Genomic DNA, 15,429 nt, shown 5'->3' on the forward strand with positions numbered 1-15,429 from the left:
AACGCATGAGAAGGACACAAAAGAAGTCAAGCGAGGACTCCACTGGTTGTGTTTCCAGCCATGTCCTGCGTGTTCAGAGGGGCGATGTCTCTGCAGACGCTCGTCCGTCTTCATGGCTCTTTGGTCAACAGCTTTGTTCTGAGCTTGAAGCGCTGCTGGTTTGGTCTTCTCCACACTCGCCTCTTGGATGATGGGGAATTAGGAATTTATGGATCCATTCTTTTGTCTCTTATTGCTTAGTTTTTCCCCTGCAAGCTGCTGACTCAGTTATTAATTAAGAGCACCAGGAGAATAATGCATATTACAGTTAGCTGGGATGAGGAGCAGCGGAGGTGAGCAGGATTTATGTCCATGAACTAACGCTTGTTCCTCACCTGGCCTTGGGCTCCGGCTCTTTAGTACAATCATTTAGAAAAGCTTGCATGACAAATGATGTTTACGTCAAACTCATTTAAAATGTGTTTTAAAACAAACAATGCCTCCAGGAAACAAAAAGAAAATAGCAGTTATACTAAATGTAACTTTAAAGTACCACAATGACATCAATGTGTTGCTTTAGATGCTCATCTGCTTCAAGTTTAAATGTGTGTCAACATGTTTAAATGTGTGTGTCGTGAAGACTCATCTGGTTATTAGAACAGTCCAATTCATCTGCGCTTATTATGTTAGGACAGTCGAGCGGGAAGGAAACGACTTGTGACGACACGAGGGGTTAAATGTTGACTTCTGCGTTGAGAGTGAAACTAGATGATGACATGCATCAGATTCATACAGGACATGTGTTCTTCTACTACTTGGTTGGTTGACTTGATTCACGGAGCAAAAGTTACAAAAATTGACAATGTTCAGAATATACATTGCGTTTTTGCTGCGTAACATTGACATGCAGTCAAAGTACTAAATCAATAGTACTACAAAAATATACAGAGACGCAAATGAATCACAACAAACCGCTCTGGTGTGTGAAGGCCTCACGCGATATCAAACAAACCCAGTCAACGCTTCTCCAATGAAAGTAGCTCCTGAAGACGCCAGATGAATAAACACAAAGTCAATGTGCAGCTCCAGTCCAGCAGTGGAGCTGCTGTCTCCTGTCAGTCACCAGAACGGCAGGAACACAGCGCTGCACCGGGACAGAAGCAGTTTCCCTCCATTGGCTGTTCGTCACAGCAGAGATTAGAGCGAGAAAGTCTGAAATATGACCTCAGGGGTCAAGCCAGTGTCCGGCTCACAGACGAGGCATCATAGTCCACACTGACCAACAAACAGCAGCAGATCTACCGGTCGTTTCAAGAATGTCAATTCAGCGAAGAACTTAGAAACCTGATACGTGACATGCTGCCAGCTTTGAGAGGCGTATATAACGGTCTGTGTGGACCGATGTGTCTGCTCACTTTGCTTGGAGAGGTTCCTGTCTTCATAGGCAGGTGTGCTGGTCGCACTCTGGTGTTGGCCTGGAGATGGAGCTTACATTTTGTCTGCAACTATTTCAGAGGAAAGTGCACACATGCATGCGTTTACAAATAGTGGACGGAAACCACTCCTGGCAACTAAAGCATGATTCATATTGACATCAAAGTAAAAATAAACATCTTATGCCGACGAGGACTGAGGCAGGAGAGTGTATCTGGAGCACAGAAGCCGCCCTGGAGGATCCAGGACATGATGCATGTCTCAGTCTGGTTGAGTCCTTCAGTCATCAGAACAAAATCCCCCTAAAAGAGGAGCGAGTTACATCACACAGCAGCGTAAACCAAATGTTCAATTCTCTCTTGGAGAAACCTCCAGTGAGACGCTTCCATATGAAGTGATGGCCTGACTTTAAACAGCTGAGCTTTAAATGAATCAACCAGCCGGTGCTGGAACCGCTGGCAGTGTCCTGAAGCAGATGGGCCCCAGCTGGGAATGCTAATGCTATGCTACTGCTATGCTACTGCTTACAGAGAATATGCAATGACTTCCAAATGGACAGGAACCGGGCCTGAGACGACAGGAAGGGGTTAACTGGTGACATCCTTGTTGAGAGCAAAGTTGTTGAATCTGCAAATGCATCTGGAGGATGTCTGCACTTCAGCCGGTGGCCGCGTTCAGGTTTTGTACTCGGCTGAGAACATTTAGCATTAAAAGTACTCGTACTGCATTAGTGACAGAGCGCGAGAGGAGGCTGTGTGTGTACGAAGCACCTGGAGCGCCTTGTTCCCAACATGGCTAACACTTCCTCTTACAGAAACGTTGGATAGATGTCATTGTTGTAAAAGAAAGGAGCAGACATCGTATGACTCTCTGCTCCTTTCCTGGTGGATCTGCTGCACTTTCAGACTGCAGAGGAAATACAGAACGTGAGTGAAACTGCTCCGGGGGTCAGAGGGTTAACTTCTTGCTCAATGTTCGTTTGAACACGGCTCGATCAAAGAGCGAGCTGTTCATCTTTGATGATTCATCCGGGAGAGATGCGAGTGATCAGACTGAGTCACGGGAGCATGAGGTGGTGGGGGGTTGACATTCAGCAAAGGTCCTGCGGCCAGAAACACACGGCAGAATTAGTATTTATACTTGTTTGTGCTGTCATGGCGCTCGGCAACTTTCTTTTCAACAACAGAGACATTTCCTGTTTTTCTCTGGACGCGTTGTGTGACGTTTCACAACCCTGTTAAACTGCCACTGACGGCACTGAATTGATGCTCTGAGCCGTAAACTGCTTCATCACCGTTTCTCCTGCTTTATTTCTCTCATCGTTGTACTAAATAAAGAACCCATCTGCCGCTGGCGGAGGATGGCGTCTCTGCGAGTCGGTGCCAGGCCGCTCTGCAGCGCTCACACAGAAATATCAGCTCCTGAAGAAGCGTCTGTCCGTCTGTGAAGCTGTCGCTGTCGCGCTGCCCTGTTCACTCACGGCGATAGCGCCCTCTGTTCTGGTCCACGAGCCCGACAGAGAGGTCCAGGCGGTCGGACCACAGCATCGGACCCAGCTACCAAGGATCCATGCCCACGTGGCCCCGAGGCTGCACACGTCTTTACGCCTCGCCAGAGACCCGAACGACGACGTCCCGACGCAAATAAATGCAGAAAGAGAAAGTCGCTGCAGACGCTGCTGAGTCTGCTTCAACACAATATCACACGCTGCGGTGCCTGTGTGCAGGGATTTCAGCTGTGTGTGTGTGTGTGTGTCTGTGTGTGTGTGTGTGTGTGTGTGTGTGTGTGTTGCAGGCAGGCAGGCGAGCAACTGAAACAGACACAGAGGCATACAGACAGTCCAACATGCACCCGGCAGCAGGGTCAGTGTGTGTGTGTGTGTGTGTGTGTGTGTGTGTGTGTGTGTGTGTGTGTGTGTGTGTGTGTGTGTCAGGGTGACGCTGGATATCTTTTAGCTCAATCAGCCGTTGGCTCAGAGGGGAGGACTCGGGGTTCAAGCTGATCCTGTTGTTTTGTGGTCAGAATGTAACGTCGGGGTGTATGAATGTGAATGTGATGTCATCAGGGAGTATCCACAGCAACGTGGTGCTGGACTGCTGCGCTTTGAAGACATCCAATCAATACTGAGCCACAGGTCGCTTTCTCGTTGGATCTTTTTAAGTCAGTCTCTGCCTCGCCACCGGGACCGGAGCATCCCATCATGCAACAGGATGCAAAGCTTTCATCTGCAGGGAGCTCCGTCTGCAAGATGCAGGAGCCGACATGTCTGAATCCAAACAGGGCTCAATGAGTGAACACTTCCTGGAAGACGAGGCTCTTCTTCTAGCTTCAGACGCGACTCTCCACCACATTGGTGCCATGAAGCCACGGCTCACTCGGAGAGAGAGAGCTTCCTCTGGGGCTGGTGGAGACCCAACAGAGCTCAAAGAGAGCGAATCCTGGACTCACATCCATCAGGTGACGACAAATGTCTGCTGGGTGTATAAATAGCCAACTGTCTGCGGTCACCACACCCACTTAACAACGTGTTAATGTTGTGTTTCACACGTTTACATTAGCGTCGGGTGCTAATCGAGAACCCTTGACCCGCGACTCCAGACTGCTGCCAACATGTGTGATCGTATTTCTAGTGGTGCGTGATGTTCACCATCACTGGGCGCATTGTGCGTTCTCATGTGCACAGGATCCAGATTAGTTAAACCTCATTGAACAATACGAAGCAATCTCAAAAAGAAGCGGACTATTTAAAATAAAATACTCGAGACAAAACGTTTAGACCCAGAAGGCTCTGATGATGATGATGATGATGATGATAATGATGATGATGATGATGATTCATACCCTGTAAAAGAGGAAAAGTTAGTGTGGAAGCCCTGAGAAGCTTCACTGCCTGTTACGCTGCCCCCTAGTGGCCAAGATGAATAAATCAATGAACCCAACGTAAAGAAAAGAAGCATCATGACAGGAATGCTCAGCATGGATCGTCCTCCTGAGACAGCAGCTGACCAGCGGTGTGACATGACGCCACGAGGAGGCTGAGTCACGACATGACGAGTTATCACATTGAATCAATGCAGCAGCGTTCACATCTGCTCCTGTGCACTTGTCTATTGCAACGCTGCCTGTTCGTGCTTTACAATGCATCCTGTCATTCACAGGACATACATAATAACATCAGGGTAATATTGAGGCTGCTGGCAGCTAATACCTGCTGGGGTTGTGATGTGTGTGACATTTTAAATGTAATGTTCTGGAGAAGCAAACTTCAAGTCAGCAGTAAGCTGCAGGAAAAACTCTGTTTCTGTTCTAAGTCCTAGTTTGAGTTTCTTTTACAATAATCTTAACACACAATTCATGTTACACAAAAGTCTGAGCATTGTGAAAAATGTGTCACCAGGAGATGCTGGAAGCCACCGTGAGGTCTATAAATATAAGGAATGAGTGAAGAGACGCTGAGGACGAGCTCGTGGATGAACACACCGCTGACACAGTGATGGACCCACAGCCCGATGCCACTGTGTCACAGAGAGAGAGAGACAGAGAGAGAGAGAGAGAGAGAGAGAGAGAGAGAGAGAGAGAGAGAGAGAGCTCCAGTGAGGGATGAGCGGTCCGGCAGCACTCACCAGCAGCGTGGGCAGCCCGGCCACCAGCGCGTACAGCAGGACGGGCGGCACGGCGCTGCGGTCCTCCGGGCCCAGGTAGGGCTTGGTGTACGCCGTGTCGTAGCAGAAGAAGCCCTGCACGTGCACGCTGAAGGTGTCGGTGTACTCGAAGTAGTAGGCCAGCATGACGGTCCCGGCCATGATCACCAGCTGGAAGTACAGCATGATGCAGACAGAGGGCGAGAGACATTTAATTAGAATTAGCCTTGATTCTCTCTCTCCCTCTAGCCGGCCTCCTCCTCCTCCCCCGGTGACCGGCTCATGACGGCTCGGCGGCTCGATGCCGCTCTGTGATCCTGGAGGAGGCTCGCTCGCCCCGGCTTCCTCTGCTCACTGCTGCGACTACAGCCTGTGTGTGTGAGAGAGAGAGAGAGAGAGGGGTGGGAGGAGAGAGAGGGAAAGAGAGAGAGAGAGAGGGGTGGGGAGAGAAAGAGAGAGAGCGCAAGAGAGAGAGAGAGAGAGAGAGAGAGAGAGAGAGAGAGAGAGAGAGAGAGAGGGGTGGGAGGAGAGAGAGGGAAAGAGAGAGAGAGAGAGGGGTGGGGAGAGAAAGAGAGAGAGCGCAAGAGAGAGAGAGAGAGAGAGAGAGAGAGAGAGAGAGAGAGAGAGAGAGAGAGAGAGAGAGAGGTAGGGGAGAGAAAGAGAGAGCGCAAAAGAGAGAGAGGTGGGTTAGAGAGAAAGAGAGCAAGAATGAGTAACTCGGGGAGAGAGAGAGCGTGAGAGAGAGCGAGAGAGAGAGAGATAGAGAGAGAGAGAGAGAGAGAGAGAGAATGGGTGTTTGAGGGCGTGCAAGCATGAAAGAGATGAAGAGGCTCGGCTAACACGCCCTCTTCTCTGTGTGTGTGTGTGTGTGTGTGCGCGCGCGTGTGTGTGTGTAAGAGAGAGAGAGAGAGAGAGAGAGAGAGAGAGAGAGAGAGAGAGAGAGAGAGAGAGATTAGTGAGCAATGGGAGGATGGACAGCTTCCTCCAGTTCTGTGTACAAACTCTACACAGAACCAAGACGTGCGTCGCCACGTTCAACCGATGTTTAAGAGCAGAGCGGAGACAAGCAGAGGGAAGGAGAGAGAGGAGGAGGAGGAGAGAGAGGAGGAGGAGAGAGAGGAGGAGGACGAGGAGGAGGAGGGCTACAGACGTCACATGTGTCTCCGACACGGCAGAGGCTGAAGCTCTAGCCTCAGCCCCGTGTGTCATGAGAGTGGATACGTAGCGGTGATGGGCAGACGCTGCGTGGTCACGTCCATTTGATTTGAAGTCATACAAACTCTGCAGGTGTGCGTGCGTAACAGGCTGCATGGCGTGGAGACAGCGAGGTGAAGCGCTCAGGTACTCCACATGAGTGTAATGTAAGACCAGGAGAGGTGAGGCTGTAACCCTCTGAGCACCAACGCCACACAGAGCCACACACCACACGCATGTTCACAGGAAGCAGCAAACACACAGACTCTCTTTGCCTTCTGCGGAGCGTATGAGACACACGGCGTGAAGTTTACTTTGGGTTTCACCGCGGCCTCCTGGGTGAAAGTCTTCCTCACAACGTCCGGCTGCCTGTGCACCGTCTGGCTCCTCATGCTGGTTATTTTACCACAGAACTTTCAACACGCTATATACGTGTTGGTCCCTCGCTGTACTGCGTATCCCTGGTTAGCAGAAAAGTACAACACCACCCTGGCAACAGGGCTCGTAGTGTTGTGTAATATTTCTTGCCAGAGAGCTTCAGTGAAGAGCAAACATTAGCGATTCACCCGTTAGCTCCTGAACCGTGACTTATTTATAATTCTTCCCTCATTCAATATCTTATACACTCCATTCCTTATGTTCACTTTTTTTGCCATGGTACTTTTCGTGTCCTGCTGTTTGACTCCTTCATGACTATGTCCTAACTCCTCGTGAACGTCCACTTCCTGTCGAGCTGGAACGGTTGTGTTACGTAAGATTCTATCTTTCTTTTCTTATCTTCCTTCGGTTGCTGCAGCGACTCTACTTCCCCTCATGGATCACACGAGTCTCATCTCACTTCATACTCTGAATGCCTCCAACCCCGGAGATGCATTCAGGTGCTTCACTAACAAGCTGACGTCCATGAGTGAGGGCTGGCGGAGGAGACGGAGAGAGAGATGTGGAGGGTGAATGGAGTAATGGCTGCTGTTACTCGACTGTCTCTCCATTTTAATACTAAATTAAACAAATCTATACGCTCTGGCTTCATGCTCAGAAACACAGCAGAGAGACGTTCAATGATGCATTTTCCTCCATAAAATATCATTTAATCGTGCTTGACTATAGAACGTGTGCATTATGAACCAAACTGAACGCTGCATAATGAACTATGAACTCTGCTGTTCAGGACAACGTACTATGACCTCTAATACTGTGTGAGGAAATGTGCATGGGACGCCTTTAAAAAGATGATTCCTGCCAAAGCGTTGTCCTGAAGTCCTACACGTGGGAGAGATCAATCTCTCCATCAGAGTCAGGACATCCATCAGCAGGATGTTTCCTCATGCGCAGCTTTAAATGGTGCACTGTCACCACAGCATGAGGCTGAATAAAGCAACAGGCCTGAAACACGTTGATCATGCAGATGTGGCCCTGACATGTCCACAGCTCCTTTGGGATCAATGCATTTTATATATTTGTATTTGCTATATGTTCTACCTTGGAACGATTAGAGGGTTGTCACGTATATAAAACATAGACAATCAACTGAATTGCAGTGTCACTGTTGCTCAACAGAGCTTTAAACCCAGCTGGATAAAAGACATGTGCAGCCAGTGACCCGTCATCAGGGTGATGAAGGTTTGATGACAGCTCATTGTTTTCTTGGACATTCGGGGCAAATTTGTCATTTTATGCAAACTTCCAAAAACAGGTTTTCCTCGTGGTGTGGGAACACGCATCTTTAAACTGCAATCTACGGTATGTCCAGATGAGTTATACGTTGTATTAAATGGGAAAGACACTGTGTAATGTATTCACGTGTTTGGAAGAGGCGATAACAAGGTGATGAGTCTAGCAGTGTGTGTGTGTGTGTGTGTGTGTGTGTGTGTGTGTGTGTGTGTGAGCACGCTGCTGCCCTCTGTGCACCCATGGTCCATCTGTCGCTGCAGCGCTCGGCCTACGAGGAGACCCACAGTCACTGCTCCACTGCTGAGGCGCACACACACACACACACACACACACACACACACACACACACACCGAACGATGGAGCGCAGTACAGAGCCAACACACTGTGTACACAGTGTCTGAAGGATTTCTGCGACAGTAGACAAAAGCAAACAAGGACATCTGTTGCTGAGGGACTCATCGTGTGTGACAGCATAATGTCTTCATCCTATTGGACTCTCACCATGTATCATTGAATATGTATTATTATTGATTTTTGACAACCAAGGAGCACATGATGTACTTCACTATATGCATACGACGCAGCGTACTGTTTGTTTGACTGAATTCAAACTGTAATCTAAGACTGTGTCTGTCTGCTTCAGGTTGTTCACTGCGTCCCGTCAGTTTAGTTCCTGTAGCCGTTAGCTCTGTTAGCCGAGCACACGCCATTGCCCGCTGGCTGCTAACAGCTGATAGCTCTCCTCCCATACTGGCAGGAACACGCGCTCCACTGGCTAAACGCTAGTTATAGATATCTTATACATAAATAAATATACACATGCGTACAACAAGAGGAGCAATTCAAATCATGAGGAAATACATTATTGTGTGTCTATTTAAATTATAGATAACCTTGGCATTAATAGTTGTAATGATGTATTCTAAGCTGCTTAAAGCTCCTGTAGGAAGCTGAAAAACTGCATTTTACAGGATTACATTTGAACACATCATGATAGCATTATAATGTCCCTTGTTATTTTACACTGAATAGAGCTTGAACACATCATAATGACTGAGGTATGTTGTCTTCACACCAACGTGTTCATGTGACCACCGGAGAATGTGATGAATACGAGACGATTCAATCCATTGCATCGTTCACACATTGGGCATGCTAACAGAGGAACGGTTGATAATCTGTGGCAGAAGCAGGAGTTGAAACTGAAGCAGATGTTGATCACTCGAGCAAGCAGAGAGAAGTGAGGAGTCTGCAGTCAATGACGGTACGAAACATCTTTGAGCCTCCAGTCATGAATGAGCTCAATACATACCAGGCTGATTGGCCATGGACAGACACAGAGATGTACAGATCTAATACATAATCACCTGGAGATGACAATAAGAACAGGATTATAGTATGTAATCTGCGATGGATACTTTCCTCACACGCAGTAAAACTAAGTGAGACGATATGAAGAGCTGCCACCGTAAATATGACATCAGAGCCAAGTATGACAGGCACTTCTTCCTTTTTATTCTCCTCCCTGAGGAGTGACTAATGAGCTTTGCTGTCTGGGGAATACAGGTGTGGCACAGCAGCAGCAAAGCATGAAAGGATTCACACACACACACACACACACACACACACACACACACACACACACACACACACACACACACACACACACACACACACTTGTTGAGAACATTAAAGCACAATCAAACACCTTTGAGACTCTAAGCAGGTGAAGCCAGACCAAAGCTATTGTCTGTCTACACTGAACACAACATTCATTTCCTGCAGAAGTCTTTAAATACCTGTTCCTACTTGAAGAGCAGTATATAACTCCTGCGTCATGGGGGTGTGATAAACGTGCCATCTATAAGAGATGTTACCATGGTACCCTGTGTAAATGGAGTCATCCCACAGTAACACCAGGACCAGTAACTATACCAGTGTGAACAGCATGCAAAGCAGACTTTAACAACGTGAACAACACCTCCTTACTGCGGAAGCTAAAGGGTCGCAGGGAGGATGAGCTAAGAGCAGAGGTTTTGTAGTAGTTCATAACATTTCTGTCTTGCTTTTGTAGTTTCTCCATCAGTTATGATAATTGTTGAAATCACATATTGCTATGGAAACACAGCAACGTTGCACCAACAAAATCTGACAGGGAAATAAAAACAAGCAGATCAGGAAGGTTGAAAACTGTGACAGACAGCTTGGTTATTCTCACTGAGAGGACTGATAAACAGAAGCAAAGCTGTAACACATAAATGACTTTAACTCTCTGCATGCAGACAGGAAGCAGGCAACACCCAAACCTGAAAGGTGAAAGACGTTTGATACGATGCAAGATGGATGAATGGGTGGATGGATGGATGGGTGGATGGGTGGATGGATGGATGGTTGGGTGGATGGATGGATGGTTGGGTGGATGGGTGGATGGATGGATGGTTGGGTGGATGGATGGAGTGTTGGTTGGGTGGGTGGGTGGATGGGTGGATGGATGGATGGATGGAGTGTTGGTTGGGTGGATGGATGGTTGGATGGATGGAGTGTTGGTTGGGTGGATGGATGGTTGGATGGATGGATGGATGGATGGAGTGTTGGGTGGATGAGTGGATGGATGAATGGGTGGATGGAGTGTTGGTTGGGTGGGTGGATGGGTGGATGGATGGACGGTTGGGTGTATGGGTGAATTGTTGGTTGGGTGGGTGGATGGGTGAATGGATGGATGTTTGTTTGGGTGGATGGACACTGCTTGTGTCAAGTTGCTCGTGTTTATCACAAAATAAATACATCAAAGATACATTGGATTTGTTTATGGGAGAACACGCATCCAAACATGTTCTCCCGTTCAGCCACCTAGTGGCTCTAATAATTTAAATTGGTTGGGGTTTGAGCCTCTACAGAAGGTTTGGTGGAGGTTGGGTAGATTGGTGCAAACATCAGACACACTCCATCCAACAGCTCAGCCTTGTTGTTTCATCTAACTGACTCTTTCCTCAACAGGCAGAAATGTATGTATTTAAAAGCATTGCAAACAAACATAATTCATTCATTCACACTTTCACTGGTATCTGATTTGTGTATGAGGCGTCAGTAGAAAACCAGTTAGCCACAGCTCTAACATGTTCATTGGCTCTGTCACAGGGCCAATGAACTGTACAAAAGAGACACTCCTTTGTTTACAGGTGAGTGAAATGCCTTCAATCACTCCGTTTCCCCTTGTTTTAAAAGCATCCACTCAAAATGAACAATTTGCTGCCAAGACGACATCACTCCGACTGACTGAGCATCTATTAATAGGCTTGTTGTGGTTGAGATATGAGAAATGCTTACATTGTGTTTCATTACACCATTATGCCAACGGCAGCAGTGCGACCCAGATACAGTCGATACATCACAGGAGGAGGCATGCAAGAAGACCTTAGCTAACAGGCGCACACATCGCTTTGAAAAGCATATCAATCTCTCTCTCCGTCCACACAAATGAACACTGACAGATTTTTTACACACAACCAAGCAGCAGCTATGCAAGGATAATAAGCTGATATTAAAAATAAGTGTTGATTTACCACATGTTTGGGCCAAGATGTATTGGCTTCATGATTTCTGCATACGAGTCAAGTGTAGCAGACAAGATTTGATTTGATCGCGTGAATAAACAGCTCTTAATAAAACAGCTCTTAATAAAACAGCTCTTAATATAAAAGCTCTTCATAAAAAGGCAAAGCGGCAGAGGAGGAAACTTCAAAGTAGCACGCTTCCAGCAGCCAGGGCTTATCTGGCATGTCACACTTCATAAGATATTTATGCAGTGTCTTTCTCGCGACCCGTGGATGTGAAGGCGGATCCTGCAGGCCCGTGTTCTTGAATGAAAATAATTGTGGCAGGCATGGGAGGAAGTGGAGATGGAGGGCTGGGTTGGCTCTGCCGCTCGCTGGCCTCCACACTGGAACCAGGTCACACTAAGGAACACTAATAATACACTGCGTTCCCTTTTCACTCAGCCCTTCATTTGTACTTTTAATAATCTTTCGTGGAGCTCACAAACTTAATTTTAGAAGAAATTTATACCTCCCAATGCAAACATTTTACATCAATTCTAGTAGTGCTAAATTACAACTCTTGAGCTCAGCAGAGTCCGTGGGCTTGATTTCTTTCGAACATGATTGGCTGTACAAACGTTGCTAAACCAAAGTGGGAGACAGGACCGTCCAGCATGTACATCCCTGGAGCTTCGTGGCGGGCGTGGTTAATACTGTAAATGCAGTGTTTCCATGGCTTACGTAGACTGCGGAGGCCCACCAACATCTATTTGGTCCCAAATTTCCTGACAAACCAAACATATTTCTCATCTTCTCAACAGATGCGCTGGCCCTCTCAAGGCATTTTTTTTTTTTGTTCAGGGTTGCGCAGCGACTGGCACTAGTCCAGCTGGGAATTATGTAAATAACATACTTAAGAATGGCCTATATATCATTGGATTATAATTATTGATGCATAATGGGATGTGTTCACCATTTTAATGTGGCTGCTGGTGAAGCCGAAGCTCATTTGAACTGAGTTATGTACTTTAAAGATATATACTATTTAACAAAGCATCATAGTTTATTGGTTGATTTATGATTTGTATTAATTTATTAATCTGAATCTGCTAAATATCCTAACCAGTAACTTATATTGTCAAATAAATATGAAGTTCAAAGTACAATATTTCCCTCAAGATGTAGTGGACGAGAAGTAAGATGGCCGACAGTAGCGAAGTAGCACCAGAGCGCACGTGTGTTGGATGGTGGTCCATGCGTATACTACTCATTATATAATAGTTTTTGTCATCTTCATGTAATGAGAGGCAACTCTGTTGCGTTGCTCATTCTGGTCACATGACATCTGTTGCTTCTGTCCATCCTGCAGAGGATCCTCCTCTGTTGCTCTATGAAGCTTCTTCCTGTTTTCCCTGTGAAAGGGTTTTTCTATCTTTATTTGGGGAGTTGTTCACAGGATGTCATGTGTACAGACTGTAAAGTCCTCCAAGGCTAATCTTGTAGTTGTGATTTTGGGCTATAGAAAATAAACTGAATTGAATTGAAGTGTGTTTACAAGAGCACACGTGTGTTTTTGCTTCTTCATGTAGCCTCTACGTTTCGCTCCAAAGGGCTCCAGATTGATGTGATGAATGAAACGCAAGACATCTCTAATCCCTGAAATAGTAAATCGCTCCACTTTCATGATACATACAAAAATGATACAACACGGACCACTAATGTGCAGACAGACCCAAACCACGACTAATGATGTCTACTTGTATTGTGTGTGTTCCTATGCTCTGTCCCATGGAGCCTCATTGTTGTGGTCAAAACATTGCAGATACATCAATAAGCCACTCTGTTGCACTTGGAGACATATTTCTTCATCACCATGAACACACACGCTAATAGTATATAATACTTTTACAGCACCAAATGTGTTACCATGGTTCCAAATCTCTTTTCAGCAACTGCAATAGGTCTGGTGTTGTGCTCGTTGATGGCTACTGGTGGGAAATATAAACAAGCAACTCAGATCTTTATCGTGACATTAGAATTGTGGACGTCGTCTTCCTCGTTGTGCCACAGCCAGAAACACGGACGCTGTGGCTGAGATGAACACAGCTGTGAAGGTTGTTGTCATTTCACTGATAGGAGTTCTTTCTTTTCTTCAGTCGGTACATTTCTTCTATCAATGTGAACAATATGAAGTAATCTGCTCTTGACAACCACTAGGACAGCTGATGATATGGATGGGACAGTCATGTGACCTGCACAGACAAATAAGACAATCCACAGTAAACCATTATTACACAGCAATTATGCTACTACAAATTAGTTGTTATATGTTCACTAAAGATTGAAATCTTTAGTAAGAACGGTTGCTTAGAAGAAGTGGATGACGTCACAGTGACGATTGCCATTTTTTATCTTTTGAGCATCAGGTTTAGCATTTTTGTCCGTCACCATCTTGTTAGCAGGGCCCGGTACTGTTAGCAGCACTAGCTAGCTTAAGAATGCTAATACATGGTAACTGTTATATTTATTTAGATACAAATGTTTTGGGGGTCTTGTTTGAAAGACGCTGTAGACGCCCTCTTGGATGCCCCTACAGTAGGTAAGAGAGAGAAGCTGCTGCCTTTCTTATTGCTTCTTCTCCCATCAGACAGTCTGAGTACACCACTGGTCTCTGTGAGGTCTGCTCACAACCCTGGACGTTGACCCTAAAGCAAAAAGGAAATAACTTCATTGTTTTTTAAAATTGCAAAGGACTTTTTTATTCTCTTTTTATCTGTAATTCAGGGTCACTGGTGTGACTCCAGGCTGACTATAGCTGCGAAAGATCAAGTTACCCCATTTAAGCCTTCCAGGGTGAGTGGCCTGTATTCTCTCCTACTGCAGCTGGGAACAAGCAGAGGACTGTTGATGGTAAAGGAAGAGCATGTGTGGAGGAATGACCGGTCATATAATGGCTTATATAATAAATCCATGATGATAGTTGGTAAATGGACTGGGCTTGTATCGCTTCCACCACTCAAAGCGCTTTAACACTAGTTGTCATAATTCACCCATTCATTCACTGAGGCGAAGGGCTACCATGCAATGCACCAGTGAGAGCAACAAGGACACAAGGCCACATCGACGTGGACTAGAGGAGCCACTGATCGAACCCCTTTCTGAAGATCTGTTGTGGGTGCCCATGGAGGGTGTTTCTGGCCATCGCCATCTTGGCAGTTACAACACAGACTCTTACAAAAGGCAAAGGTGGTAGTCAGTGGAGCTGAGGTGGGTGATGAAGCAGAGCAGACAGCGAGCAGCTTGGGACCTAAGATGTCAAAGCAGCATCCCCCCAAGTATGCCAAACTTTACTCCTCAATACATTTGAAATGGGTGAGTTATGTAACAAAAGAGATTGTTATATAACTATAAATCCCTGTTGCCTGACTACTGTCACACGGTTTCATGATCCAGAGATCACGCAAAAATACAGCTCATCAGACTTTAAGTAATACGTTGTGTCTGCTACAGGGGTCAAATGTGTTTGTGACCTGTGCGGAGGTAATGTTAGCCTGTGATGAACTGATGTTAGCCTGCAAGGAGCTACTGTTAGCCTGTGAGGAGCTGCTCTTAGCCTGTGAGGAGCTGCTGTTAGCCTGCAAGGAGCTGCTGTTAGCCTGTGATGAGCTGATGTTAGCCCGTGATGAGCTGCTGTTAGCCTGTGATGAGCTGATGTTAGCCTGTGATGAGCTGATGTTAGCCTGTGATGAGCTGATGTTAGCCTGTGATGAGCTGATGTTAGCCTGCGAGGAGCTACTGTTAGCCTGCGAGGAGCTACTATTAGCCTGTGATGAGCTGATGTTAGCCTGCGAGGAGCTACTGTTAGCCTGCGAGGAGCTATTGTTAGCCTGTGATAAGCTGCTGTTAGTCTGCAAGGAGCTACTGTTAGCCTGTGATTAGCTACTGTTAGCCTGCAAGGAGCTGCTGTTAGCCT

The 15,429-nt window shown here is 46.5% G+C and overlaps 1 protein-coding gene across 4 annotated transcripts in view; it reads right to left on the minus strand.

Moving 5' to 3' along the window:
- plppr5b (phospholipid phosphatase related 5b) overlaps window positions 1-15,429 on the minus strand; it is an 85,857-nt gene that overhangs the window by 56,879 nt on the left and 13,549 nt on the right. For 2 of the 4 annotated variants that reach the window (XM_068581966.1, XM_068581964.1), the window contains exon 3: window positions 5,037-5,225. In XM_068581966.1, the coding sequence (XP_068438067.1) occupies window positions 5,037-5,225 (189 nt within the window). Of the gene's footprint in view, window positions 1-5,036; window positions 5,400-15,429 lie in introns of those variants that run through there. The other 2 variants (XM_068581967.1, XM_068581968.1) reach the window with 2 other exon arrangements.

Source organism: Clinocottus analis, unplaced genomic scaffold (assembly GCF_023055335.1).
Source record: "Clinocottus analis isolate CAN_PGR_092001 unplaced genomic scaffold, fCliAna1.0.p SCAF_18, whole genome shotgun sequence".
Classification (NCBI taxonomy): Eukaryota; Metazoa; Chordata; class Actinopteri; order Perciformes; family Cottidae; genus Clinocottus; species Clinocottus analis.